General features: G+C 37.5%; 2 protein-coding genes across 2 annotated transcripts in view; both read right to left on the reverse strand.

Moving 5' to 3' along the window:
* Positions 1–5,387: 5,387 nt before the first annotated feature.
* rbp2a (retinol binding protein 2a, cellular) lies at positions 5,388–7,792 on the reverse strand. The gene is made up of 4 exons (XM_052576210.1): positions 7,629–7,792; positions 6,293–6,471; positions 5,824–5,925; positions 5,388–5,536 (listed from the first exon to the last, which is right to left on the reverse strand). The coding sequence occupies exons 1-4, from the start codon at positions 7,699–7,701 to the stop codon at positions 5,483–5,485; spliced, it is 408 nt and encodes a 135-aa protein (XP_052432170.1). The 5' UTR covers positions 7,702–7,792; the 3' UTR covers positions 5,388–5,482.
* A 3,139-nt stretch (positions 7,793–10,931) lies between these two features.
* brwd1 (bromodomain and WD repeat domain containing 1) overlaps positions 10,932–27,836 on the reverse strand; it is a 29,769-nt gene continuing 12,864 nt past the window's right edge. Inside the window, exons 26-42 of the mRNA XM_052576111.1 lie at positions 27,692–27,816; positions 27,523–27,605; positions 27,297–27,408; positions 27,164–27,225; positions 26,794–26,949; positions 19,739–19,859; positions 18,968–19,093; positions 18,814–18,883; positions 18,684–18,737; positions 18,023–18,148; positions 17,739–17,891; positions 17,457–17,626; positions 17,192–17,334; positions 15,477–15,614; positions 15,016–15,330; positions 14,580–14,717; positions 10,932–13,403 (exon numbers count right to left, since the gene is read on the reverse strand). Coding sequence (XP_052432071.1) covers positions 12,010–13,403; positions 14,580–14,717; positions 15,016–15,330; positions 15,477–15,614; positions 17,192–17,334; positions 17,457–17,626; positions 17,739–17,891; positions 18,023–18,148; positions 18,684–18,737; positions 18,814–18,883; positions 18,968–19,093; positions 19,739–19,859; positions 26,794–26,949; positions 27,164–27,225; positions 27,297–27,408; positions 27,523–27,605; positions 27,692–27,816 — 3,486 coding nt within the window. The 3' untranslated portion in view covers positions 10,932–12,009. The remainder of the gene's footprint in view (positions 13,404–14,579; positions 14,718–15,015; positions 15,331–15,476; positions 15,615–17,191; positions 17,335–17,456; positions 17,627–17,738; positions 17,892–18,022; positions 18,149–18,683; positions 18,738–18,813; positions 18,884–18,967; positions 19,094–19,738; positions 19,860–26,793; positions 26,950–27,163; positions 27,226–27,296; positions 27,409–27,522; positions 27,606–27,691; positions 27,817–27,836) is intronic.

Raw genomic sequence — 27,836 nt, forward strand, 5'->3', positions numbered from 1 at the left:
GTCGTTGAATCTGCTCCGTTAAGAGTCTAACCTGGTCTTCCATGACCTATGATATTTGAAAAAAAAAAAAAAGACAGTTAAATTTGAAACAAACCACTTATTGCTTACAACATCACCATCCCGGACCTTTCCTCAGCTACTGTTTTTCCTGTAAATCAATAACTTTAGTTATCGCCACCAAAAAATAAATAAACATACACGAAAACAAAATTCACAGGTCTTACACCAGTCCCACTTTGACCCTGCCGACTACGCCAAATGTGACCCCTAGGGGCGTGCTCAGTCTCACAATTTGTATATCTAAAGTAGAAAACCCCAAACAGCACTCCCCTTCAAGCTATTTAGACAGGTTATCTCCAATGAAGGGATGAAAATGGGACTGATGTACTCAATTTTATTAAACACTAGACAATACACTGATTGGCAATCAGAGCAGACAGATGTTTCCTATAGGTAACAATGAACAATTCTACAATAGATTAATCACAATGAATAAAAGGTCTCATAATAAATGAGTTACAAGATAAAAATCTAACAATGCCTAGACTACAGTGAATAAAGTCAGATATATAGGTACTGTTCACATACACTCCAACACTACAAGAAACACTTCAAACCAAATTGGCCATGCGTACATTAACACAGCATTTCACACTTCACACCAGTAAACATTGCAAGATAGACACGATTCCTAAAGGAAATATTGCACAATGCCCATGGGCCAAAGGTTGAATAATGACAATTGCCAAACAGACACAAAAAAACAACAACATCTAAATTAACGAACTACCACTAGCCGGACTCCCTCCTAGGCCCACCTGGGTCCAGGTCATCAAAAACAGTGGTAGCAGATCCCCAAGACACACATATGAAGAAATACAAAATGAAACAAAATTATTAAACCCAGGAAAAACAGTAGCTAGTGACCAACGAAGGCAATCCTCATTTTTTTCTTTTGACACCAGCCCAAATAAATAAGAGCTATATACCCTTTAACAAAGTTTAAACGCATGAATGATTAATAGCTGGACACTCTCCTCGATGTTACTCGTTACCTCAAACCCATGTAGAATCACTACTCGCTATTTTGCGAACAAATGTCTGTAGACTCGTGACTACGGGCACCAATTACTGGTTACCATACACGCAGACACCAAGCCGAAATTATCCTGTTTGCACAGACGATACACCAAGAGACTCACTCTTCAACTCACACCGCATTAATGTTTTTCTGTTGATGTCTTGCGACACATTTAAAGGGACGCGTCACTTACGCCACCTGATCCAAATGATCAGCGCCAGTGATTAGGCCTTAAAAGGTACACTTCCAGTCTCAATCACCTACCCGCTACATATATTTAGTTGCTTTATCTGAATTAGAACAACTAGATATTTGCAAAGAGCAAAAGTCATTAGGTGGTGATGATTATGTTCTAACATAGTCACTATTTAACCTAAATCACTGAACTCATTCAGAGTCTAATCTCTGAGACAAATTTAATTTATTAATTACAACAATCTTGTGACTCCACAGTGAAAGATTGTTTTTTTTTCTTATAATTTTTGAAAAAGTTCCTTACAAGCTGTTCTGATCCCCCCCCCAAAAAAAAAAAATCACACAAAGTTTTTTGTTCAGACACACAGACATGAAGAACCAGCGTATGAATCTCAACAACGGGGACAAACAGCATATTCAGATAAACAGATCAACTCTGAACATCACAAAACAGGCTATTAAACAATCACATAACAACACCAAAAATAAAAGAAATAATAAGAAATGGAGCAATTCCAAGAGGGTCCTCACACCTTGGTCCTCGGGTCCTAAATAGTAAGAATTAAAGAAATTGCAAAGACAATGGCTCATAATTTATTCATGCCACAATGCAAGATGGGAGCCATGGATGATTTTTGATTGGCTACAACATGCTTTTTTGATGGTCACCATTGCTGTGATTCTTACACTGATTCTTGATCTCTGTGTGTCTAAACAGACAATATTTTTGGAGCCAGGAAAAAATTGGCACATTTGGGACCTGGTGGAAGAGGCCTGTGGATGGCGGGTGCATGCCAATGCAAACTGAAACTGACTCCGTGTCAGGGTGGATGGCAACAGCTGGACTGGAAATGGTCAGGAGATGGAGGAAGGAAGTGACGGAGTAGAAAGTGAGACAGGAGAGAAGGGGAGCATTGGAGAGTTGGAAGACAGCAAGGGAAACAAAGAGTGGAATATTAATCTAGTAAAAAGGAAAATAATAATACAACTGATTGTGGTGAAAGTGTATCTTTAACCCTCAAACCGTATTCACTTTATAGCCCTTAATCCTGTAATTGTGGACAAATATGGGCACAGAGGACTCAGGTGTGATCCTATTTTCTATTTATTATAAATGTTATATCACTGTCTTCAATAAAGTTTGTCTATCCATTTATGGTGCTTTATTTTATTATTTTTGAATTTATTTACCTCAAAAAGTACCATATTTTCTATGTAAATTATGCTTATTTTTATGTTTTATGTTTTTATTTTTTTTAACTACATTAAAATATCATTTCAATAAGTTCTTAGAGCTAAAACCTAAAGATGAAGTGACTTTGCTGTCACCTGGTGTCTCATTTTGGTATTAAATTAACAAAAAAACAATAATATCAATAGCCACTAGATGGCTATAGTACTTAATGGCTGCATATAGGCTGAACTCTATGAACCACTGTATAAAATGAATTTGACCTCTTAAGTTTTTGACTATCATAAGTTAAAATTGTAATTTTAAAAAAATATATATATATGTGTTAGGTCAGACTATACAAAGATGCCAAAATATGATTGGATCATACCAAAAAACATGGTCAGACATTAGCCCAGCTCTGTCATAGGCTCATTGAATGCATTGTTTGTGTGTGTGTGTGTGTATGAGTGTGAGTTTTTGCCATGATGAGAATGTTTTACAGGATCAGCCCTTCATTTGTGTGTATGTTAGATATGCATTGTACTGGATCTATTAATTTATTTTTACAAAAAAACAAGAAGAATGCTCTAAATTACAGTTTTTCCCATTCATTTCTATGGGTGCCCATTTTTTGACCCAAATACAAGATTAAGGAGTTTTTTTTTTTCACCCACTTAACATTGTAGAATTGAGTCAAAAAAATGTGTGTGTGTTCAGGAGGCAAACTTAGGAAAGGTAACCAAGTCTTGTACCGCTCAGATCAAGGGAAGTATTTTTTTTAAATAAATCAAAATTATTTTGCCCACATTTGTCCAGAATACGGTTTTAGGGTTAAAGGATGGTGGGGAACAATATAAGGTATTTGTTAAGTTGAGCCAAGAAAGTAACACGTTCTGAGAGGGGAATCCGATACAACTTACAAAAAGTCTAAGTTAAGAAATTGGAGAGGTAAAGAATGCAACAATATTACGAAATGGACAACAACTGGTGTTTTGTAAAAGTAAAGAACAACTCAAAAAAGCAATTAAGATGAGTAAAATTCATGGTAAACTAGTACAATGTTCAAAGGCTAATGACAAAAAGCTAGGTAGAGCAGTCATTACAGGCATTCCTGTAAACGTAGAGACAGATGCTATAAAAGCAAACATTAAGCACGCTAAAGTATGTGAAACCAAAAGACTCAAAACTAAGAGATTTGGGGACATTTGCAACAGCTTATCAGTTTGAAGAGGAAACGTTACTTGATAAGGTTTTTGTTGGTTTTATGAGTTATGTGGTTAAGTTGTACAACCCTCCAGCACTTCGATGTTATAAATGTCAATGGTTTGGGCATATATCATGATTATGATGAACGTGACAAAGTTCTGCAATTGTGGAGGGGAGCACAGTGCAGCATACCAGGGCTGTGAATTTAGTAAAAGAGCCAAAGAGGTACAAAGAATTACAGTAACTGAAGGCATTAGCTACTCTGAAGCAGTAAAGCTGGTCCCCAGAGTGAATGTAATACCAAAACGAAAAGAGGGCATTAGAAATGACATAATAAATGAAGAGGATGAAAAGATAAGGAAAGACAATTTAGTTGTCAGCAAACATGATTTTGTGATTTTTATGGTTGAAGTTATCAATTGTTCTACACAGACAACGAGTCGTACCAAAAGGATAAGAATTATTGTGAAAGCAGCTGAAAAATATTTGGGGATAAAAGGAATGGTTTGGGAAACAGTTAGGGATAACTTCAGTGCAGACACTCAGTCTACCCAGCACAATGCTGGAATAGACTGAAGGGTGGGAAATGAAGGAATACTACAATGGAATGCTAGAAGTTTGATATAACGGCCAGTCATTTAAGAAATATGTAGATTAATTAAAAGAGAAACCTAATATAATATGTGTGCAAGGAACATGGTTAAAATCAGAGTTAGATTTTATTATTAAAGGATATTCAGCAGTTAGAAGAGATAGAGAGAATGGTGGTGGTGGGGGGGGGGGGGGATTCGTTACTTTCAAACAAAATGGTTTAAGCTATGAAATTATACATGTAAATTATAAGAATGAATCACTTACAGTAAGGATATGGACTAGTAAAGGTTCTATAGATGTAATAAATTATTATAATTTGTTTCAATGTTTGTAACTAGGATTTCCACAAGCTCCAGTCTGGATCCAGAACACCTGAGAAGAGATGATGCTGACCCCTCAGAGGACCTCAGATGATGCTAACCCTGAATCAACAAACAGAACTAACACATATTGCTACAAGTGTGACTGCATCATATAATAACTGCTGTTAATAATGTTCATCGTCTGGCTGACTACGTCTTGTATTAATTTTTCTGAAAAATCCTGTCATATGCGCACAAACTGACAGTCACCACTGATAAGCTACTACAAAATATTGTAGAAACGTATTTTCTGTAAAGTTGCTTTGTAATGATTTGTATCGTAAAAGGCGCTATACAAATAAACTTGAATTGAATTGAATAATCCTCATGGGAAATAGAGGGAAGTATTTTGGAAAATATTGTGTATGAAAATATGCTGTGGTGATTTTAATGCACACAATACATTATGGGGAAGTAACTGTAAATGGATTAGCTTTAGAAGAATATATTGATGATAAATGGTTGGTGTGTCTTAACAATGGTGAGGGAACACGGTTTAACAGTATAAACACTACTGAATCAGTACTTGATTTAAATTTTGCATCCAGTGCAATAGGAGGTATTAGTACATGAAAACAATGCATCCATGCCCATTTCTGGCTAAATCATGTCAAATAATATCAACTTTGATATACTGGTCTCAATAAAACACATATAATTAAACTGGATTATACACCTCTTAATGGAAGTTATTATTCATTCTTATTTAACAGCGAAATTATCAGAAACTTTTATTTGCTGCATTGAAATTCTCCCAGATGGAGCACCAAATGAGTGTATTTGGTTGAAGCTGTTTATTAAAATTGATTTAATAAATATACACAGCATAACACCAAACCCAGGTGTGAAAATCCTGTTATTTATTGAGCATTAGTTTTTTTTCTTGAAGACTTGATGGCAGAGTTTGTCCTGACAGTAGATCTCCTAAAAAGAGAGAGGGGTCAGCATGATAACTGGACATATACACTAAAATATTCATTAATATACACCTAAAAAGTGCCAAATTGGAATTGTGACAGAAGTTACAGTGTCACCTTGTTTATTTGGGTATGTATATTGATTTTGGGGTGTCATGTATGCCAGTGCAGTGGTATATTATATGATAATAATTCAGTACCCTGGCATATAATAAAAGACTATTGTATGCCATAAGTGTAATAATTGATTTCTCCTTTTGATGATGTATCAATTGTACAAGTGCAGTTCTTTACCAAGTGAAGCAGGTCTCCTTCAATCCATTGCCTCCAGCCACGGTTCTCCTTTTCTCCCTTTTGCACACACACCAGTTTATCACCGTCCCACCTCACCAGAGTCTGAAAGAAATATTTCAGTGTTTTATCGATGTAAAAGATGAGTACTCTATATGGGACACAATATCATCTATTCAATGTGAAAACAATTACATTTATTCAGTTAGTTTAAAAGGATGAGCATGGTTAAAATATGGCTAATTGTTAAAAACACTAAAATAATTAGTTAATAAGTAAAATAAATTGGATAAATATATAGACCTGGTCATTTTCTATTTGTGTTTTTTTCAGAAATTCTTGCCTGTTTCTTTATGTGTATGCATCTAATTGATTAGTTTATGTTCAAAATCCAAATGGATTTATATATTTTTTATGCAACTCAAATCTGAAATATTTTATATTTGGACTTTGTTGCATTTTGAACACCTACCTTAACAATTCTGTTGTCCAGGGCTTTTGTGTGCTCCTCAAACTCCTCCCCGATGGTGAAATCCACCTCATAGTTTCTGAAGGTGCTGAGTGTTTTGGTCTCAAATTTGTCTCCGTTCTGCACAATTACCTTAGTCTGTTTGAGATGCACTGCGATCTTACGAGTGGCAAAGTCAATGTCTGTAAGGGAGGAATAGAATTAACTATATAATAGCCTTGAAAATGAAGTATCAGCACGTTCCAAGAAGCATCTCAGCAGGCACCTTGATATCAATCTGACATCAGTATTTATCAAGGCTTCATCAAGATGCTGTAACATCATTTTAAATTCAGTTTGGATGGCAATTTCTTCCAGTGGTAATTGGGTGAAAAAAATAAGTTAATCCCACATTGAAATTGGGTTAATGTATATGTAGGCAAATATGTTTGATTAAATTAACATCACAACAATGTCATGTCACGTTTTTGATGTCAGTTTGATTTACTCATTTGACCCTTTTTCGAAAGTCAAATTCATGTCTTTTCAACATCAATTTCCATGAGTGTACTGAAAGGAGACTTTGAAATCATTGGGGACACTGAAGAAACAGGGCCATATTTCTTCAGTTATGCAATAGATGGACAGAAATGACCTCACACATATTGATACGCTGGGACAAAGGTGGCTGAAGTGTTCAAGTTCGCTCGTCTCCCACTTTTATCAAAGCCACTGATAAAATAAAATGACCTTGCATGAACTTTGATCCTGAAAAAGCAACCCATTTATTGATTCATTTCTTGCACAAATAAAGATATTCAATGAGTTTTCTTCATTTCAATTAATTTATTAATTAACAAGGAATTCATTCATTTATTTTCCTCAAATTGCTATAACAGTCTGATCTTATTATTATTATTAAGCATGAGTCCATGCAATAAAATCCGTTGAAAGAAATGAAGATGACTGAAATTTATGCAACCCCAGTGCATGCACAATTTTTTGTTTTCAAGTTTATTTCAAACTATGCATATTTTGTTATGATTTGAGTTGCAGTTATTTATAATAACCCAAATAAAGTGTCTAATATTAAGTGAGTACATGCATTCAAATCTGTTGCAAAACAAAAGAATGACAAAAAATTAAACCATTCTACCTCTATTACTTTGGCATATATATGGTCTTCTTTAACCCATTCTTTTGCAATAAGTGCATCATTTATGCAGGGTTAGCGTGAACTCTGTTCTCTAAGGATAAGATAAGTTAGATGTAGATGCAAGAACCCAATCTGCATCTCTGGTGGTGTGTCTATGCTCCTGTTGATAACTATAGTAGACATTGAGTAATAGAAATCACATACCCAAAGCCTTCATGACATCCTCAAAGTTGTCATTGCTGACCATCTCCCACGTTCCATTGAAATCAACCGGCATTGTGAAGCTGATGTTGTGTGAGAAGAGCAGAATGAGACGAGCCAGGGCCTTCTCTAGCAGTGTGTGTGATCAGATGAACCGTAGGGACAGAGTTCTTTTGATAAGACCCGTTATCTTCATTGAAAAAGGGGTGGGCTTTAGAAATGGGATGTACTTGTGTTAGCTTTTAATATGGTTTGAGAGAAAGATACAGACAAGCTGTGCAGATATTGCAGTTATCATGCCATTTTAAAGCTGTGACAGGTCTATATTTCTATACATCTTCATAACGGTTTAAATCAGCAGTTTTCAAGTAATCATGTAATGTGCGTTCATATTCTAATGATTTTAACAATTGCATCATTCTTTGGAATACTCTCAAATCTAAAGTCCATTAACAACTTGATGAGTTCAATAAGAACTGAACCAAAAGGGGGTCAAACCAAATACTAAAAGTGTAATTCGGAATTTCTTTCTTTTTTCTTTTTGTCAACTCACCTTTCACTCAAATTGCTATGCTGTTCATTTTATTTTTATTAAAATATTGTAATAAACGTGCAAAATATAAGGTTTTTCACTACAGGTCTCTACTTTTTGGACCCATCTGTATATATATATTGAAAGAAGTCTGCACCATGTAAATTCATTATTTGTAAATTCACGAAAAAAACAAAAAAAAAACAAATGAAATTACAGTAAAAATAGCTCAAACATACAACAGAAATATTTGTAATTGTAACACATTTTAAAATGTCATTTATTCCAGCAGCATTACTTAAGTCTTCAATGTCACATGATCCTTCAGAAATCATTGTAATATACTGTAAAACATTTCTTATTATCAGTGTTAAAAAGAGCTTAATATGTGGAAACCTTTATAAGTTTTATTCAGGATTCTTTCATGAAAAAAAAGTTGAAAGAACAGTGTTTATACTGAAATGCTGAAATGTAATCTGACAAATAATTCCTATGACAATGTGGAAGTTTTTATGGTCACTTTGGATCAATTTACTGCATCTTTCCTGAATAAATGTATTAATTTCTTTTAAAAAAAATAATTTCCGATTGACAGTGTATGTTTAGGTTCATAAAAATTATGTTGCAATGACCCATGTGCAATAAAATAGCAAATAATGGCATGTTTGATTAAATTAATTTAAAATGGGATTAGAAGGGATTTTATTGCACGTGCTGTATCTTCAAGTTTATTAATTGTATTATTACTGTACAGTAAACTCATCAAGTATTTATTATTATTTTGATACAATACAACTATGATGTACACTAACAACTAAAATAAGTGTATTTTTTATATTTGTATAATAATTGTTTTTTTCTTCTTCTGACTTCGAGGTAAAATTATAGTTTCAGCCAGTATTAAGATAACATGAGTGATTTATCTGCATGCAGCTTTCACTGTAAAAAAAATGTTGGTGTCAAAGGGCATATTGCTTAAGAAATAGAACTGAGTGAATTTTTTTCTTTCATATCGATCTCATATCATTTATTTTTTGAAAGAATCTTAAGAGTTTAAGGTTTTAAGTCTGTTCTTAAAAACCATCTAGCAATTCTTATCCCATCAACGATATGTTGCTTTTCTAATAATCATGTGAGCCAAAGAACATTTCAAGGCATTGATCAAACACAAAAAAAAAACAACAAAGAAAAAAAAAACTTATAAGGTCATAATTTTAGGCTGAATAAAGAATCATTAAAAGTGAATCAATTTGTTCACATATAATCACATATACTTCAGATCATTCAAGATTCAGGATTTTTATTGGTCACATACACAATTATATAGAGTATATATAACCAACAGTGAAATGTGAGAATCCATTTAGATCATGTAGGCCAAAGTTCAGTTTGATTTCTGTGACATGTACTCTTGTGCAATTCTTCCTGTAAATAATATTGCTGTTTAAATGATGGCAACAATTATGCAGTATCATTGATTATGACATTAGTCTTCTAATTTTATTGCACTGCTCACAGTGTTAACAGTGTAACACTCAAGATGGGTTTAGTGAACACAGGGATAAAACTACCCCATGTGTACAATGAAATACACAGCTGTATTTTTTATGCCAATGGCTTATATTTCTGCTGGAGGTCCTGGATGTCTTGTTCAGACAAATGGCATCTTTGATTTGATGAAATACCAAGAGATAAAAAATGTAAAAGTGACTGACTCTGTTAGAAACATTATAATGGACCATGTTTGGATCCAAACCATACAACAATCCATACACAAACCTCAAAAACAACACAAAAATGGGTTAATGGGCACAAAACCATGCTTCTGCTATGGCCCATCCAGTCCTTTGACCTGAACCCTACAGAAAATGAGTGGGGTGAACTGAAGAGGAGAAGCAGCAACATGGAGCTGGGAATCTAAAGGGTCTGAAGTGATTCTGGATGAAGGCATGGTCTCTGATCTCTTGTCAGGTGTTCTCCAACCTCATCAGGCATTATAGAAAAACATTTAGAGCTGTTAAACTGGCAAATGAAGGTTTCAAACATTTCCCCCCCATTTTAAATACTTATTCTCCAATGAAAGGTTCGATTTTTGTGAATACGATTTGAAAGGTTAGATGCACTCGGTCACCCTTTTCCCCATACTAGCGATGCCCCGGAGGACATAAACTGTACTTTAATCTCTATGGCATGTTTCCAGTGAAGTCAAATGACAGTATACAGTAGCCATACTGATTTTTTTAAAGATATTAAATAATAATAATAATAATATTGCAGTAATACAAATAAAATGAATAAAACTATTATATTTCAATTACGCAAACAGAATTCAATCCCACTGTCAAGCAGCTCTAAAAAGAAAATGTGTATTTACTCTAAGGACAGATGGACCAATTTGTTGGCAGAGGCTACCCTGATAGCAAGCAACCAATGTTAAAAATGTTTGATTTGTCGATGTTAGTTGCGTTGAATCAAAATCAATTCTGCACACGCAATTAAGGTTTAAAAACAAACAATGAAATTTCAACAAAGCACCATTATTGGGATCAGTGTTTCTGTAGTTGGGCTCTTTACTCTTTTATGTTCGGTTTTCATTGTTACTCGTAACATGCTAATCAAATTACCTTTAGGCCTACGTAAAAAGTTGAACCACAAAAATAAAACTGTACATGTAATCATGCTTAGTTATAACTGGTAAAAGAAACGTGAGATTTGTCTTTCATTTTCCCCGTATCAGTTTATTTCTTAAAGGAGTTTAGAAAAACAAATTCCAATTCCAACCTGAAACAGTACTTTATTCAAAGGAACTCATCCCTCTCTCACTTAAGCAGCCAGCAGGCTTATCATCCTCAGTGAAACGTGTATTAAAGAAGCTCTTATGAAAAAGACAAGCAAAATGCCAAATATCATCTGCATTACATAAACAGCGATGCACAATTCAAAGACTGCATACAAAAGTTAATTGCTGTTCATAAGTTAAGTCTGAAAAGGAATTAATACTGAAAGTATGCAACACCGATCACTAAAACATCTTCCCAATATGAGAAAAAAACAGTACTTTTGCTGGAAGTACTCGTTTGATTGACTGTACTTAGCAAATAGGTACCAATTCATAGTTCATGGCATGGCAATTCATCTAATTTGAATACAAAAAGAAAAAAAAAAAGTCATTCTTGACAAAGGAATTTAAATGTACAACGCTTTGCTACAAACCGAGATATGGTCAAAGAACACAAAAGAGGAACCAAAAGGTGACAGGAAGAATCATATTTGTACATTTTGGCTCAACGATCCCTTTAACAGTGACAATACAGAATTTGTGTGTCAGAGTCAAAGACGACTTGTTCGTTTTCATAAAGTGTTTTTGGACCTAAATGCTCATGTCAGAAATATGACACTAGAATCCTAGAGCTAAAAATGGAAAGAAGAAACAAATGCAAGTTTGAGAATATGGTAAACGTAGTTGACCCCTGAGTTTCTAATGCAGAACTAGTGTATAAAATACCTCATTACAGTGTGCCTTTTAGTGCAAGCCAGCAAATATGCTCGATTAAACAGGAGGTATAACTGGATAGCACCCAAGCAAACCATCCTTCTCTATGCAGTCTTTCCCATTGGCCGAATCACAGAGTGGGGCTGGTTTGAATAGCCAAACCAGAAGATCAAATACATCTTATTTATAATTCATCTTATTTATAAAACCAACAAAACATAAATATCCCTGAATGAAACCGATTCACAGTAATATTGAGGACTCCAGTGCTACTACAATTGTTTTTAAGTTCGGACAATCAAGTGTGTCTTCAAGGTCTCCAGTTAGTGTCTCTTGCATGGCTCCACCGCCCAAGTCCTTCATTCACTGTCTTGGTAATTCACAGTCCGTTTGCCTCGGTTTCTGGTCCGGATGCGCGTGGCCCGTCGAGGTTTCCCATACGACACGTCGCTATCCTCATCGGACACACCCCTCTGACGTTTCCTGGACTGCGCGGTTCCTCGGCCACGGTCTCTTAGCTTTCTCTTCGGACTGCTCTGTGAACCTGAGCTGGCATCGGATTCAGACTCCGCAGACTCTTCGCTCTCAGAGTCGCTTCCATCCTCTTCATCATCATCGCTTTCGCTTTGCTTGCGTTGTTGCCGGGTCGCCTTGGGAAGCTTCTCCTGAGACCATCGCTCCTGACCGTTCTCTGATTTGCACCTAGTTTCGGAGTCACTCTCAGAGTCCGTTGAGTGCTTGTAGCGTTTCGCATGCTTTCTTTGAGGTGTCACGCCCTTGTTTTCATCCCTGGTCCTACTACTTCTGTTGTCTGCGTTTTCAGACTCTGAGGAGCCACCACGTTTTCTTTTGGAGTTACCGCCTGGTGGTTTTCTTGCCCTGGAGTTGGCCGACTCCTTGCTCTTTCCATTCCTCGACTGCACCTCCATCTCAGGACTGAATTCTTCATCCGAGTCCTCCATAGTGTAGCTCTTCTTGGGAAGAGTTCGAAGAGTGATTCCTTTGGATGCAACTTTAAGGCAAGTCTTTCTCTTGGGATTTGCCTTCTTGTCCTCCTCTGATGCGTCACTCTTTTGCCATTCATCGGAGGAAGTATCCTCTTTTTTCCTTTGTCTTTGGTCTACCTCCTCTTCACTTTGCGAACTGGAGGCACCCGACATTGCCTCAAGCATTTTTTTGTGAGCGCTGGATGCACACTTTCTGTTTCTGAGCGATCTTCTTTCTTCACCATCACTTTGATTTTCTTCGTCTTCTGATTTTATTCTCTTCCTGTGAGCAGCAACTTTTTCAGAAACATCACTGAGCTCCTCTGAGTCCTGGGTGGTTGATGTTAATGCATCTGTGGTTGAGGTTTTTTTGTGGGTAACTTGCTGTTTTGTGGGAGAAGCTTGTTCTTGGCTTTCTGTTGGTGCTTTACTTCTCTTCATCTTTCTTCCGTTTTGATAAGGGTGCTTTTGAATTTTGGGCACCTCAACATCCTCATCAGAACTTCCTTCAGAATCCTGCTTGCTTGGTCGATTTTTCTGACGTTGGACTCTGGAGGAATTCTCTTCTTCAGCATCAGTGTCATTCAATTTTTTTATTTTAGTGACAGCGGCTTTTGCAGTCTTCCTGGTGGACTTCCGCCTGACAACGAGATCCTCATCTGACTCCCCGTTCACACTTTCATTCTGACTCTCCCCATCATCCGTGTTGTCCTCGCTTTCCACTCGTTGCCGTTTTGTGCCATGTCCATTAATGTAAGGAGACGTTTCTAAAAATAGAAATAGAGAAATGCACCTTTCTTTAGCGTCAGTGACCCATTAATGCTTAATGTTAAAGGACCATACTTCATTTGAGGTTAAACATCAATCCATTTTTATTTAAGCCTGAACAAGTTGAGAATGTTTTTAAATGGTTAGTTCACCCAAAAATTTAAAGTAGCCCATGTTTTACTCACCCTAAAGGCATCATAGGGTCATATGAATTTCTTTCAGACGAAGCCAATCAGAGTTTTATAAAAAATAGTCCAGGTTATTCCAAGCATTATCATTGCATTGGGCGAATGTTTGTCCAACGGTCCAAAAGATGTCAAATGAAATGCGCATCCATAATAAAATGTGCCTCACACGGCTCCAGGAGGTGAATAAAGACCTCCTGTAGCAAATCCATGCGTTTTTGTATGAAAATTATCCTTATGTCAAACATAATAAAGACTTCTCTCTCACTTCATCTAACTGTCGCTCAGGTGGATGACATAAAACATCGGCATGCATGACATGACAGATAACAGAAGTGAGAGAAAAATATTACGTTTGAAATATGGATATTTTACTTCTAAAAATTAATGGATATACTACAGGATGCCTTCCCTTACGAAAATTAACCATGGTTTTACTACAAATAAAACCAAAAAACCATGGTTACTGTAGTTAAACCATGGTAACCACAAATTAAATTAACCATAGTTTAATCATGGTATTTGTAGTAAATCTGTGGTTTTACAAATGGCAGTCAATACGCCAAAATACCATGGGTTACTACAGTTTTACTATAATAAAACCATGGTTATTTTTCGTAAGGGTTTATTCACCCCCCGGAGCCATGTGAGGCACATTTTTTTATAAATGGGCACGCTTTATTTGATTACTTTTGGACTGTTTCACAGAAACACCCACCGCAATGGTAACGCTTGGAGTAGCCAGGACAATTTTTAATATAACTCCGACATGATTCGTCTGAAAGAAGAAAGTCATATACACCTAAGATGCCTTGAGGGTGAGTAAAACACAGGCTCATTTTAATTTTTAGGTGAACTAACCCTTTAATGGTTTATTATCATTAAGATATTTTGTAATAGAACGCTTGATAAATTGTGCAAAACCTGTGCAGATGAATAAAATCTGGATTTCATGCTGATTTTAGAGCTCAATGGATCTACCAAACACACCCTTTTTTTCTGCTGATCTTCTAGATGGTCTGCCCCCAGCAGTTCTGCTCTCCGCTTTGCTCTGAGAAGATGAATCACTGTCTGCACTGCCATCACTTTTCTCTTCATCGCTGGCTGAAACGTCACTTTCATTTGACTCTGTGAGAAAAACAATAACATGTAATGATAACAATAACAATAACATAAATGTTAAAGGTCATTGCACAATAAGTCCGAAATGTTCGCTCAATTTTTGCACGTAAAAAAATAAATATGACCTCGAGTTGTGTTATGTTTACACACTGCCTCCGAAACTTTCGACATAAAAAAAAATTCCATTTCTGCATTTTCACATCCGTAGCAAGCATTTTGATAGGAAAGGTTGACAAATATGGAAAAAACTATACAAATTTCAGAGTCAGTGTGCAAGGACCCTAAGCTGTGTAGATGTTTATACCTGCTTCCTCCTCTTCTGAATCAGAACTGCTCTGAATTACAGCAGAGCGTTTGCTAGCACGGGTCGCAGGTCGGGTGCTGCCTCCACACCCCTCCTCATCCGAGCCTTCATCTTCTTCCAGAGTATCCATGAGTTTTATCTTATTAACTGCTGCCATGGCGGTCTTGCGGGCCCTCGGCCGGCGACTGAAAGATGATGACGACTCGTTCTCTGATGTATCAGAGCCTTGTGAAGGCTCTTGGTAAGAAACGCTGCAGGGTCGTGGTCTCTGACGCTCGTGTGCCCTGCTGTGCCCATTCATCTTGGCATAGCCCTCTAAGATACGTAAGAATTTTGTTTTTTTAAGTGATTTGTTATTGTCAAAATAAGACAAAAAAAAATGCTAAAATTGCTTTACATTTCGACTCAACTGCACACGATAACACACACAAGGATTTAACAGTTTGTCTAAAGGATCCCACCATGTCTGTGTTTTGCTCCATTATTCTGTGCAGCTCTTCTTGTGGCTCTAGTCTCTCGTCTGAAGACACGAGATGAGGATGAAGGTTCATCATCCTCTTCCGACTGACTCTGAGATTGTTTGCTGTCATGATCAGACCCTATATCAAAAGCACAAACTGTTATTCCAGAGTTTCTGAAAGTCCCATGTAATAAAAATGAATAGTTTACACAGCAATTACAGATTTACTTATAATCAGTTTAACCAGTATTTTCTACTTAAATTATTGTCTATAATATCTGGTCAATGGATAAACTTCCCATCTGGTGGGTTTCTAAAGAATGGTGTCCATTAAAGGGATAGTTCACCCAAACAGCAAAATTATGTCATAAATGACTCTCCCTCATGTCGTTCCAAACCCATAAGACCTCCTTTTATCTTCAGAACACAGTTTAAGATATTTTAGATTTAGTCCGAGAGCTCTCAGTCCCTCCATTGAAGCTATGTGTACGGTATACTGTCCATGTCCAGAAAGGTAAGAAAAACATCATCAAAGTAGTCCATGTGACATCAGAGGGTCAGTTAGAATTTTTTGAAGCATCGAAAATACATTTTGGTCCAAAAATAGCAAAAACTATGACTTTATTCAGCATTGTCTTCTGTTCCGTGTCTGTTGTGAGCGAGTTCAAAACAAAGCAGTTTGTGATATCCGGTTTGCGAACAAATCATTCGATGTAACCGGATCTTTTTGAACTAGTTCACCAAATCGAACTGAATTTTTTTAAACAGTTCGCGTCTCCAATACTCATCAATCCGCAATGACTTAAGCTGTTAACTTTTTTAATGTAGCTGACACTCCCTCAGAGTAAAAAAAAAAAAACAATATCCCGGAGTAATTCATTGACTCAAACAGTACACTGACTGAACTGATGTGAAGAGAGAACTGAAGCTGAACACCGAGCCGAGCCAGATAACAAACAAAAGACTGACTCACGAACCGGATATGACAAACTGCTTTGTTTTGACCTCTTTCTCACAACAGACACGGAAGAGAAGACAATGCTGAATAAAGTCATAATTTTTGCTATTTTTTTGGGGGAAAAAAATATATTTCCGATGCTTCAAAAAATTCTAACGGACCCTCTGATGTCACATGGACTACTTTGATGATGTTTTTCTTACCTTTCTGGACATGGACAGTAGACCGTACACACAGTTTCAATGGAGGGACTAAGAGCTCTCAGACTAAATCTAAAATATCTTAAACTGTGTTCTGAAGATAAAAGGAGGTCTTATGGGTTTGGAACGACATGAGGGTGAGTCATTTATGACATAATTTTGCTGTTTGGGTGAACTATCCCTTTAAAGCACTGTACATTCAACAGGAACCACTGGAGGAGGTAGTGGATCCAGTTCATAAAACTAGGCTGAATGATTTATTCACAACTTGTACTGATCTGGATTTCCAGAGGATGTTGAGTTTATAACTCGTTGAAGACTCTCAGTGAATAATGCAGTCTCAAGTCTGTTCATAAAACCCACTTTTAATGCTTTGTGTCCTTTTTTTTTATTCCAAATAAAGCAGCTGAAATAGTTTTAGATCATCTTCATGTGAATGGGCAATTCACTTAAAAGTTGATTAAATTTTTTTTTTATATACACATGTAGCTGCAACAGAATGCCTTGTATTTTATTACCAGAAACAAATAATTTTTTTAATAAAGTTGTGTGTCTTACCGGATGAAGATGAGCAGCTCCGTCTGAAGGTATCCTTGGCTTCGTTGACTCTGCGGCGCTCTGGTCCAGACACTTTGGCGGAGGTAGATTTGGCCGTAGACTGTTCTGTGTTTTCCTGAGTTTTTATAGTAGCCCTCTTTTGACTTGGGTCAAGAGGGGAGAAGAATAAAAAAAATAAACACTTCATTTTCTGATTGCAAACAATGACATTAGACAAAGAAGTTAAAATGACAGCAGCATTAACATGTCAGGGGGATCCACTTACCGTGTGGATCCTTGACTGGAAGGAGCCGACTCCTGATGCTGTAATTTCTTCCTGAATCTTTGACTGCGTCGCAGCTTTAAGCTACTTTTGATGGCAGTCTTATAGTCTGAAATGATTTTTCGTATACTCTCCTCGAAAAATGCTGACAGTCGCAAAGTCATACTGTAAATCTATCAAATCAAAGAGTGCAAGAACATCAATGTCTTCAAGAATTAAGCAAAAAGGCAAGCAGAAATAAGAAAAGGCAAAAAAAGACAAGATTGTCCAAGACTTATGCATTACCTTTGACCGTTTGCTTGGCGTGTAGGCTTTAGCATTGGCAAAAATAAGCCTGGTGTCCTTGCAGAGGTCTATGGGATTTTCATAGCGGTCTTCTTCAAGAGTTTGCCGCACTGTTCCAAGGTCCATAGGAGCGTCAATGATATTAGAGTAATCCTGGAGACACAACCAGGAGACATTAACTTCCTGTTTCTACTGACAATGCTTGATCCCACCTTTAAATCAGATCCACATCTCCAGATTAAGACAGACATCCCTAACATTATTCCATTGTTTTTTGGACTCACAGGATATTCTCTCGGATCTACAGGATCCCGGAACGGCTCTGAATCCTCACACTCAAACATGTAGTCCAGCAAACGTTTGCAGTGGTCCTTCCACGCATCCCTGTCCTGAACAAGCTCCAGTGATGGCTGACGAAAACAAGACACAAAACAGCATTCGGTTTTGTGATGGAATTTTTTTTTTTTTATCCAAACGGCAGATTTTAGTATGGAGCTTATAAAACATCAGAACTAATTGAATTTGTATTGTGTAAATTTGAATTATTGACACGTGTCATTAACAAAACTGAATATTATGTGGCATTTAACAGTTCCTAATTAGATTTTTTATGCCAGTTTTTAAGACATGTATTTTCAAACAGGGAATTTTCGGTTTTGGAATCTTCTACTGCAAATACACAAATTCAGAACATCTTATTCAATATTCTAAAATTCAATACGCAGAAATTCAGTGCATACAGAAAGTAGGTCAGAAGTAATCCACAGGGAAGAGTAGATGATCTCCGAAAAGTCAAATGAAGCATTTCGGCCAATTAGTAGTTTTCTGGCATGAACGTGCTGTTTAAGATCTACCTCATCATGAAGTGATTCTTAAACATTTATGTAAATTCTACCACATTTCTACCAATGTGCAGTATATACTATCATTAATATTTCACACTACCTGGCGAAGTCTTTGTCCTGCAGAGGTTCCAGGTGCATCGATGTCATCCATGTCCTAAAAGCCACATATGAATCAATCTCAAGTTCTGCAGAAAAGGCTAAGAAAATACAGGTGAAACAAATACACAAACCTCATCGTCAGAGTACTCCATGTTTTCAACGGCATTGTAGATCTCCATAATATCTGTACAGTGAGGTTTACTGTGGCCGGGGTGGAAAAAGAAAAAGTTTATTAAATTACAGAACAAAATAAATATCACAAATGGATCTTCACTAAAGACCAACCTTATGAACTTCAGAAGAACGTTTGTTATGATTTTTGCTGACTCTGCAATCTTGCTGCGGGGCTCATTAAAAGTCTTGGCATTTTGTTCAATGTGTTTTACATCCCAGATCAATGCAGACAGTCGCCTAAAAAACCCAAGATGTGGTAAAACACACCAAAAGTAGACACATACACTGATGACATGAAACAGTAAAACTCATTCATTCAGACCCATTTAACTTTCTTTCTTTGGGACAAAAGCTATTTTCATCCAAAAACAAAGATCATAACAGTAGTGAGACCAGTGGGGTTAACATGCTTGCCATGTTTAAGCTTTTGCAAAAACCAACAAAGTTTCTTCTTGCACCTCAAGCTGCAGGTGACAATACTTGATGTGCATTGATCAAAGTTCATATGAAAAAAAAGCCTAAATTGAATCGGTTCATATAAAGGGTCTCTTCAGCAGACCTGGTTTAAATCATTAAATTCATTTAGATTACTTTTTGCAATACCTTTATGAACTAAGTCAAAGTCTTGACGGTATGGATTTCTGATGGAGGGACAGAAATCTCTCAGATTTACCAAAAAAAAAAATACAAATAATAATTTTCTTGAAGATTAATGAAAGTCTTATTTGTTATCTGGAAAAATGGAGCATGAACATTCTTCAAAATTTCTACTTATGTGCATCACTGAACAAAGATTTTCATATGGGTTTAGAAATGTAATGGGGATGAGTGAATGGTGACAATTTTTAATTTAAGAAGGACTGCACCTATTAAGCTACAAACCTGTAGAAGTTGTGCTTGAGCCGCAGTTTGATTGTGTTGAGGTCAGTGGGATATGCAATGACAGCACAATATGTTGGATACTGAGTGAGGTCGACCGGACCAGAGAAAGGTGCTGCGATATCTGTTGAAAAGGACATTTCATACAGGGTTAGTTTACAGAAAGTGATATTTTCTGTCATTATTAAGGCTACGTTAACATGACAATAATGTAGTCAAAAATGGAAAAGTTTTCCCTTGCGTTTTAAAGAAGTTTCATGTATTCACGACAACGTTTTCAAAATGATTCGCATTTACAAATGTCAGCAAAAATGGCCAAAGACGCTGTATTAAGTTTGCCAGGCTTGTAGTTGGCACTGTCTCCTTGTTAGTAAACAGTACCTGCAGGGAAGTGATGATTATATGTTGTATAAGACGCGTCTCCACTGGTGTTTGTAATATTGAAGTGAATCCACACTTTGCTGAAGAAACGTTAGAAATCTCTTGAGCAGCAACAACTGTACCATGTACTTCACCAGTGTTGTGTATGTTTGTTCACGTTTGTTTGTTTGTTCACGTTTGCCAAGTTTTTTTTTTCCATTAAAAAAAAAAACTTGCACTTTGAAACCCATTTTCTAAAATATGCATTTTCAGGACCCAAAATTCGATTGTCGTGCAAAGGAACAGGCAAAACGTATAGAGTTTCCCATTTTTTAGCTGAAAATGTTGTCGTTTAAACGGCCCCTTAGTCACCCTCATGATGTTCCAAACCCAGAAGTTCATCACTGATCTTTGGAACACAATTTACCTACTGGTAAGCCCCGCCCCCCTTCGTTTATGTGATTTTGACTTAACTACACCATGCTTCATGTAAAAACAGTTTGCTATTTAGGTTAGATTTTTGCTCCGTTTTGTTTGGGTTTAGGAAATATAATATAATAAATTCTATTGGCTATCTGCTCAGGATACCTGAAATCAGTGTTTCAAGTACAATAGGCACATCGGTTTTTCAACTTTTGAAGCATAAAGTCCTTCAAAACAATGAAAGCTTCAGATCTCTTAATGTTTCTTAACGGAGCTGAAAATTATCTGTCAGTGTAACTGATACTCAACTGCCATTGGCTCATCTGCAATCGAGGGGAGGGGCTTACCAATAGGTAATTTGAAGATATTTTACATTGTCCATACAAAGAAAGTCTACGTAATCAAAAAAAAAAAACAAAAAAAAAAAACAAACAGCTAAATTTATATGGATTACTTTTACAAATCTCCTTATAAACTTTTTGAAGCTTTAAACTCACAAAAAAAACAAAAAAAAAAAAAACATTTGAATCAAGGGATTGGAATGCCATTAGGGTAAGTGAAAGATGATTTTCATTTTTGGCTTAACTATCCCTAGTCCAAGTAGTTCATCAAAATTTTAATTGCTTAAATGGCAAAAAATATAAAAATTATATAATAATAATAATAATAATAATATTAAAGCTGCAAGCAGCGATGAACGGGCCCTCGCACCCGGGCTCACCGGCAGCGAGTGGCTTTAGTTAATAGGTGAACGGTGAGAAATATGCGTTTAAACTCATAAATATAAGTAGAATATATGAATGTTTATTCCATATATGTGCCAATCTTCCTGTTGCCAGCAGGTGGCGCTATCATTGTAATGGAATATTGGCCTTCAGATGTGTTCAGGGCAGGACTTTTATCGAACATGTGAGGTTTGGGGAGGATTGGACATTTTATGCCTGAGTTACAACAACTTCTCTTGCTGTGGCGAGACATCAAAATTTGTCATGGCTCCATGTACACGCCCTTTAACAAAAACTCAAGATCTCCACAAGTTAACATTGCACAGGCCTTTAGATTAGACTGAATAAAAAAAAATACTTTAATCTCAAAAAAATTCTAGGAGTAGTTTGCTGCAGCGTAAAACATGTCACTTCCTGTTGCCAGCAGGTGGCGCTATGACTATAACTGAAAATGGGCATGTAGATCTGTTAAGGGAAGAAGTCTTATCTAACATGTGAAGTTTGGGGCAGATTGGACATTGTATGTCTGAGTTACAGCAACGTCCTTTTTCATGGCGAAACATCGAAATTTGGCAGGCCGCCATGGACACGCCCTTTAACGAAACCTCAAGATCTTCGCAATTTAACATCACAAAGGCCTTTAGATTACATTGAAGAAGTTTGGTGTTGATCTGAATAAATCTCTAGGAGGAGTTCGTTAAAGTACAACCCCTGAAAATGGCAAAAACAACACCAATTTTGAAGGGAAAATTCTAAATAACCGACTTCCTGTTGGGATCCGGATTTCGTACCAAGAGACTTTTTTGTAGGTATTGGAGTGTTACATGTGTGTACCAATTTTTGTACATGTACGTGAAACATAGCTCGAGGCGCACTCCGTTTAAAGTGTATAGGTGGCGCTATCGAGCCATTCTGCCACACCCAGTGGAATATTGGCCTGCAGATCTGTTCAGGCCAGGACTCTTATCACACATGTGAAGTTTGGGGAAGATCGGACATTTTATGCCTGAGTTATAACATCTTTTATTCCCATGGCGAGACATCGAACTTCGTTGCGGCGCCATGAACAAGCCTTTTAACGAAAATTCAAGATCTTCACAACTGAACATGGCACAGGCCTTTAGATTAGACTGACCACAAAAAAGACATTGATGTCATAAAATTTGTAGGAGTAGTTCGTCGCAGCGTAAAATATGTCACTTCCTGTTGCCAATAGGTGGCGCTATGACTATAACTGAATATGGGCATGTCAATCTGTTCAGGTTCGGAGTCTCATCAAACATGTGATGTTTGGGGCAGATTGGTCATTGTATGTGTGAGTTATAGCAACTTCATTTTTCATGGCGAATCATCGAAATTCGCCAGGCCGCCACGGACACGCCCTTCAACGAAAACTCAAGATCTTCGCAATTTAACATCGCTAAGGCCTTTAGATTAGGCATACCAAATTTGGTGTTGATTTGAAGAAATCTCTAGGAGGAGTTCGTTAAAATACAACACATGGAAATGACCAAAATTACACAAAAAATGCTCATAATATTAAAAATAACCGACTTCCTGTTGGGTTTAGAATTTCGCTCCAAGAGTCTTTTTTGTAGGTATTGGTGTGTTACATATGTGTGCCAATTTTCGTGCATGTACGTGAAACATAGCTTGAAGGCTGTTGATTTTCTTGGTATAGGTGGCGCTGTCGAGCCATTTTGCCACACCCTCTTCTGAATCCTATATCACACGAAAATTTTCACCAGGTTTGACGCGTGTGCAAAGTTTCATGACTTTTTGAGCATGTTAAAGCCCTCAAAAATGCGATTCATTCGGGAGAAGAAGAAGAAGAAGAATAATAATAATAATTAAAGCTGCAAGCAGCGATGAACGGGCCCTCGCACCCGGGCTCACCGGCAGCGAGTGGCTTTAGTTGATAGGTGAACGGTGAGAAATATGCGTTTAAACTCATAAATATAAGTAGAATATATCAATGTTTATTCCATATATGTGCCAATCTTCCTGTTGTCAGCAGGTGGCGCTATCATCATAATGGAATATTGGCCTTCAGATGTGTTCAGGGCAGGACTTTTATCGAACATGTGAGGTTTGGGGAGGATTGGACACTTTATGCCTGAGTTACAACAACATCCTATTTCATGGCGAAACAATGAAATTTGTCAGGCCACCATGGACACGCCCTTTAACGAAACCTCAAGATCTTTGCAATTTAAGATCGCAAAAGGCTTGAGATTACACTGACCAAGTTTGGTGTTGATCTGAATAAATATCTAGGAGGAGTTCGTTAAAGTACAACCCCTGAAAATGGCCAAAACAACACTAATTTTGTAGAGAAAATTCCAAATAACTGACTTCCTGTTGGGATTCAGACTTCGTACCAAGAGACTTTTTCGTAGATATTGGTGTGTTACATGTGTGTACCGATTCTTGTACATGTACGTGAAACATAGCTCAAGGCGCACTCCGTTTAAAGTGTATACGCACTCCGTTGAAAGTGTATAGGTGGCGCTATAGAGCCATTCTGCCACACCCGGTGGAATATTGGCCTGCAGATCTGTTCAGGCCAGGACTCTTATCACACATGTGAAGTTTGGGGAAGATCGGACATTTTATGCCTGAGTTATAACATCTTTTATTCGCATGGCGAGACATCGAACTTCGTTGCGGCGCCATGAACAAGCCTTTTAACGAAAACTCAAGATCTTCACAACTGAACATCGCACAGGCCTTTAGATTAGACTGACCACAAAAAAGACATTGATGTCATAAAATTTCTAGGAGTAGTTCGTCGCAGCATAAAATATGTCACTTCCTGTTGCCAATAGGTGGCGCTATGACTATAACTGAATATGGGCATGTCAATCTGTTCAGGTTCGGAGTCTCATCAAACATGTGAAGTTTGGGGCAGATTGGTCATTGTATGTGTGAGTTATAGCAACTTCATTTTTCATGGCGAATCATCGAAATTCGCCAGGCCGCCACGGACACGCCCTTCAACGAAAAGTCAGGATCTTCGCAATTTAACATTGCAAAGGCCTTTAGATTAGGCATACCAAATTTGGTGTTGATTTGAAGAACTCTCTAGGAGGAGTTCGTTAAAATACAACACATGGAAATGACCAAAATTACACAAAATATGCTCATAATATTAAAAATAACCGACTTCCTGTTGGGTTTAGAATTTCGCTCCAAGAGTCTTTTTTGTAGGTATTGGTGTGTTACATATGTGTGCCAATTTTCGTGCATGTACGTGAAACATAGCTGGAAGGCTGTTGATTTTCTTGGTATAGGTGGCGCTGTCGAGCCATTTTGCCACACCCTCTTCTGAATCCTATATCAGACGAAAATTTTCACCAGGTTTGACGAGTGTGCAAAGTTTCATGACTTTTTGAGCATGTTAAAGCCCTCAAAAATGCGATTCATTCGGGAGAAGAAGAAGAAGAAGAAGAAGAATAATAATAATAAAAAACAAAGCAGATACAAGAGGGTCCTCGCACCTCGGTGCTCGGGCCCTAATAATAATAATAATTAAAGCTGCAAGCAGCGATGAACGGGCCCTCGCACCCGGGCTCACCACCAGCGAGTTGCTTTAGTAAAAAGGTGAACGGTGAGAGAATGCATTTAATGTCAAAAATATAAGTGGAATATATCAAAGTATATCCCATATATGTGCCAATCTTACCGTTGCCAGCAGGTGGTGCTATCATTATAATGGAATATTGGCCTTCAGATGTGTTCAGGCCAGGACTCTTATCAAACATGTGAAGTTTGGGAAAGATTGAACATTTTATGCTTGAGTTACAACAACTTCTCTTGCTGTGGCAAGACATCAAATTTTGTCATGGCGCCATGGAAACGCCCTTTAACAAAAACTCAAGATCTCCAAAAGTTAACATTGCACAGGCCTTTAGATTAGACTGACCACAAAATATATGTTAATCTCAAAAAAATTATAGGAGTAGTTTGTCGCAGCGTAAAACATGTCACTTCCTGTTGCCAATAGGTGGCGCTATGATTATAACTGAATGTGGGCATGTAGATCTGTTAAGGGCAGAAGTTTTATCTAACATGTGAAGTTTGGGGCAGATTGGACATTGTATGTCTGAGTTACAGCAACTTCCTTTTTCATGGCGAAACATCGAAATTTGTCAGGCCGCCATGGACACGCCCTTTAACGAAATCTAAAGATCTTCGCAATTTAACATCGCAAAGGGCTTAAGATTACACTGACCAAGTTTGTTGTTGATTTGAATAAATCTCTAGGAGGAGTTCGTTAAAGTACAACCCCTGAAAATGGCAAAAACAATGCCAATTTTGCAGAGAAAATTCTAAATAACCGACTTCCTGTTGGGATTCGGATTTTGTGCCAAGAGACTTTTTTGTAGGTATTGCTGTGTTACATGTGTATACCGATTTTTGTACATGTACGTGAAACATAGCTCGAGGCGCACTCTGTTGAATGTGTATAGGTGGCGCTATCGAGCCATTTTGCCACACCTGATGGAATTTTGGCCTTCAGATGTGTTCAGGCCAGGACTCTTATCACACATGTGCAGTTTGGGGAAGATCGGACATTTTATGCCTGAGTTATAACATCTTTTATTCCCATGGCGAGACATCGAACTTCGTGACGGCGCCATGGACACGCCTTTTAACGAAAACTCAAGATCTTCACAACTTAACATCGCACAGGCCTTTAGATTAGACTGACCACAAAAAATACATTGATGTCATAAAATTTCTAGGAGTAGTTCTTCGCAGCATAAAATATGACACTTCCTGTTGCCAATAGGTGGCGCTATGACTATAACTGCATATGGGCATGTCAATCTATTCTGATCCAGAGTCTTATCAACCATGTGAAGTTTGAGGCGGATTGGACATTGTATGTCTGAGTTATAGCAACTTCATTTTTCATGGCGAGTCATCGAAATTCGCCAGGCCGCCACGGACACGCCCTTCAACGAAAACTCAAAATCTTCGCAATTTAACATCGCAAAGGCCTTTAGATTAGGCATACCAAATTTGGAGTTGATTTGAAGAAATCTCTAGGAGGAGTTCGTTAAAATATAATGCATGGAAATGGCAAAAATGACACAAAATTTGCTAATAATATTAAAAATAACCGACTTCCTGTTGGGTTTAGAATTTTGCTCCAAGAATCTTTTTTGTAGGTATTGATGTGTTATATGTGTGTACCGATTTTCATACATGTACGTGAAATGTAGCTCGAGGCGCACACCGCTGAACGTGCATAGGTGGCGCTGTCGAGCCATTTTACCACGCCCACTTCTGAAACCCATATCAGACGTAAATTTTCGCCAGTTCGGAGGCGTGTGCAAAATTTGGTGACTTTTTGAGCATGTTTAGGCCCTCAAAAATGCGATTCATTTTGGAGAAGCGGAATAATAATAATAATAAACGGAGCAATTCCAATAGGGTCCTCACACCATCGGTGCTCGGGCCCTAATAATAATAATAAACAAAGCAGATACAAGAGGGTCCTCACACCATCGGTGCTCGGGCCCTAAAAATAGGATAACGTACCCACAGTCACAAGCTGTTCTATGCCTGCAATGATTCGTGCACTCTCTTGGTCTCGACCCTTGTCCCACCATTCACCCTCCTGAGGTTTATACTGGATATCCATCATCTCCTCATCGGTCACTGGCACTCCTGCACTCACCGTCTCCGGCTGCTCAGCTGCAGAAACCCAAATAACCCAATAAATAAACCACTTGCTTAATTAAAACACAATGACAAAGTACCTTTCTGTTAGAAATGGAGTAAACACACAAACTCCCAAAATTTTGTACAAAGATTGCTGATATGCAAATTGCATCTCAACTGGGGGGACACTGCAAGAAACATACATCATGTATCTGGTTTAAGACAATGCTTGAGGAGTCAGAAGTACCGTTTTCAGGAATAGCCTCCACATCCCATGGACTCAGCTTTTCTGTCTCCCCATTGTCCCACCTTCAAAAACAAGACGTTAAATACCACTGCCAATTGACCACACGCCATCCAATAATTCAGTTGGGGCTTACTTGACTTTGAAGCACTGAAAAAGGCTGTCAGGATATTCAGATTGATATGGTTCCTGACAAACTATGGTCCCAAACCACCAGGCGTCATCGATCACAGAGCGAAACCGATCATCTACAGAAAACAAGGCACGGAAACCAGGACAGACATGACTCAGTATGAATAAAATTTAACTTTGATGTAGGCAACCAAAATAAACTCTGTTCTCAGGTCATGACTCAAACTTACTCGAGGTCCACACTCTGTGCCGTGCATCGTCGAAGCTTTGACGCAGCACCAGAAAATCAATTACATCCGGCATATCATGATATCTAAAAAGAAAAAAAGGCCCCAAAACACGTTCGTTTGTGTAATCTACAATATAATTGAAAATTAATCTAATATCTTGCTAACTTACTTTATTGAAAAGGATCGGTCTGTTATTTTGCCTGTTCCAGGGTCAATCAGGGTCAGTTTCAGACAGCACAGGGTTGGAGGACACACTTCATACTTGATCCCTGTTATTTTTACAAACTCTTGGTCCTGGAAAAAACAAATTATCT

Source organism: Carassius gibelio, chromosome B15, assembly GCF_023724105.1.
Source record: "Carassius gibelio isolate Cgi1373 ecotype wild population from Czech Republic chromosome B15, carGib1.2-hapl.c, whole genome shotgun sequence".
Lineage (NCBI taxonomy): Eukaryota > Metazoa > Chordata > Actinopteri > Cypriniformes > Cyprinidae > Carassius > Carassius gibelio.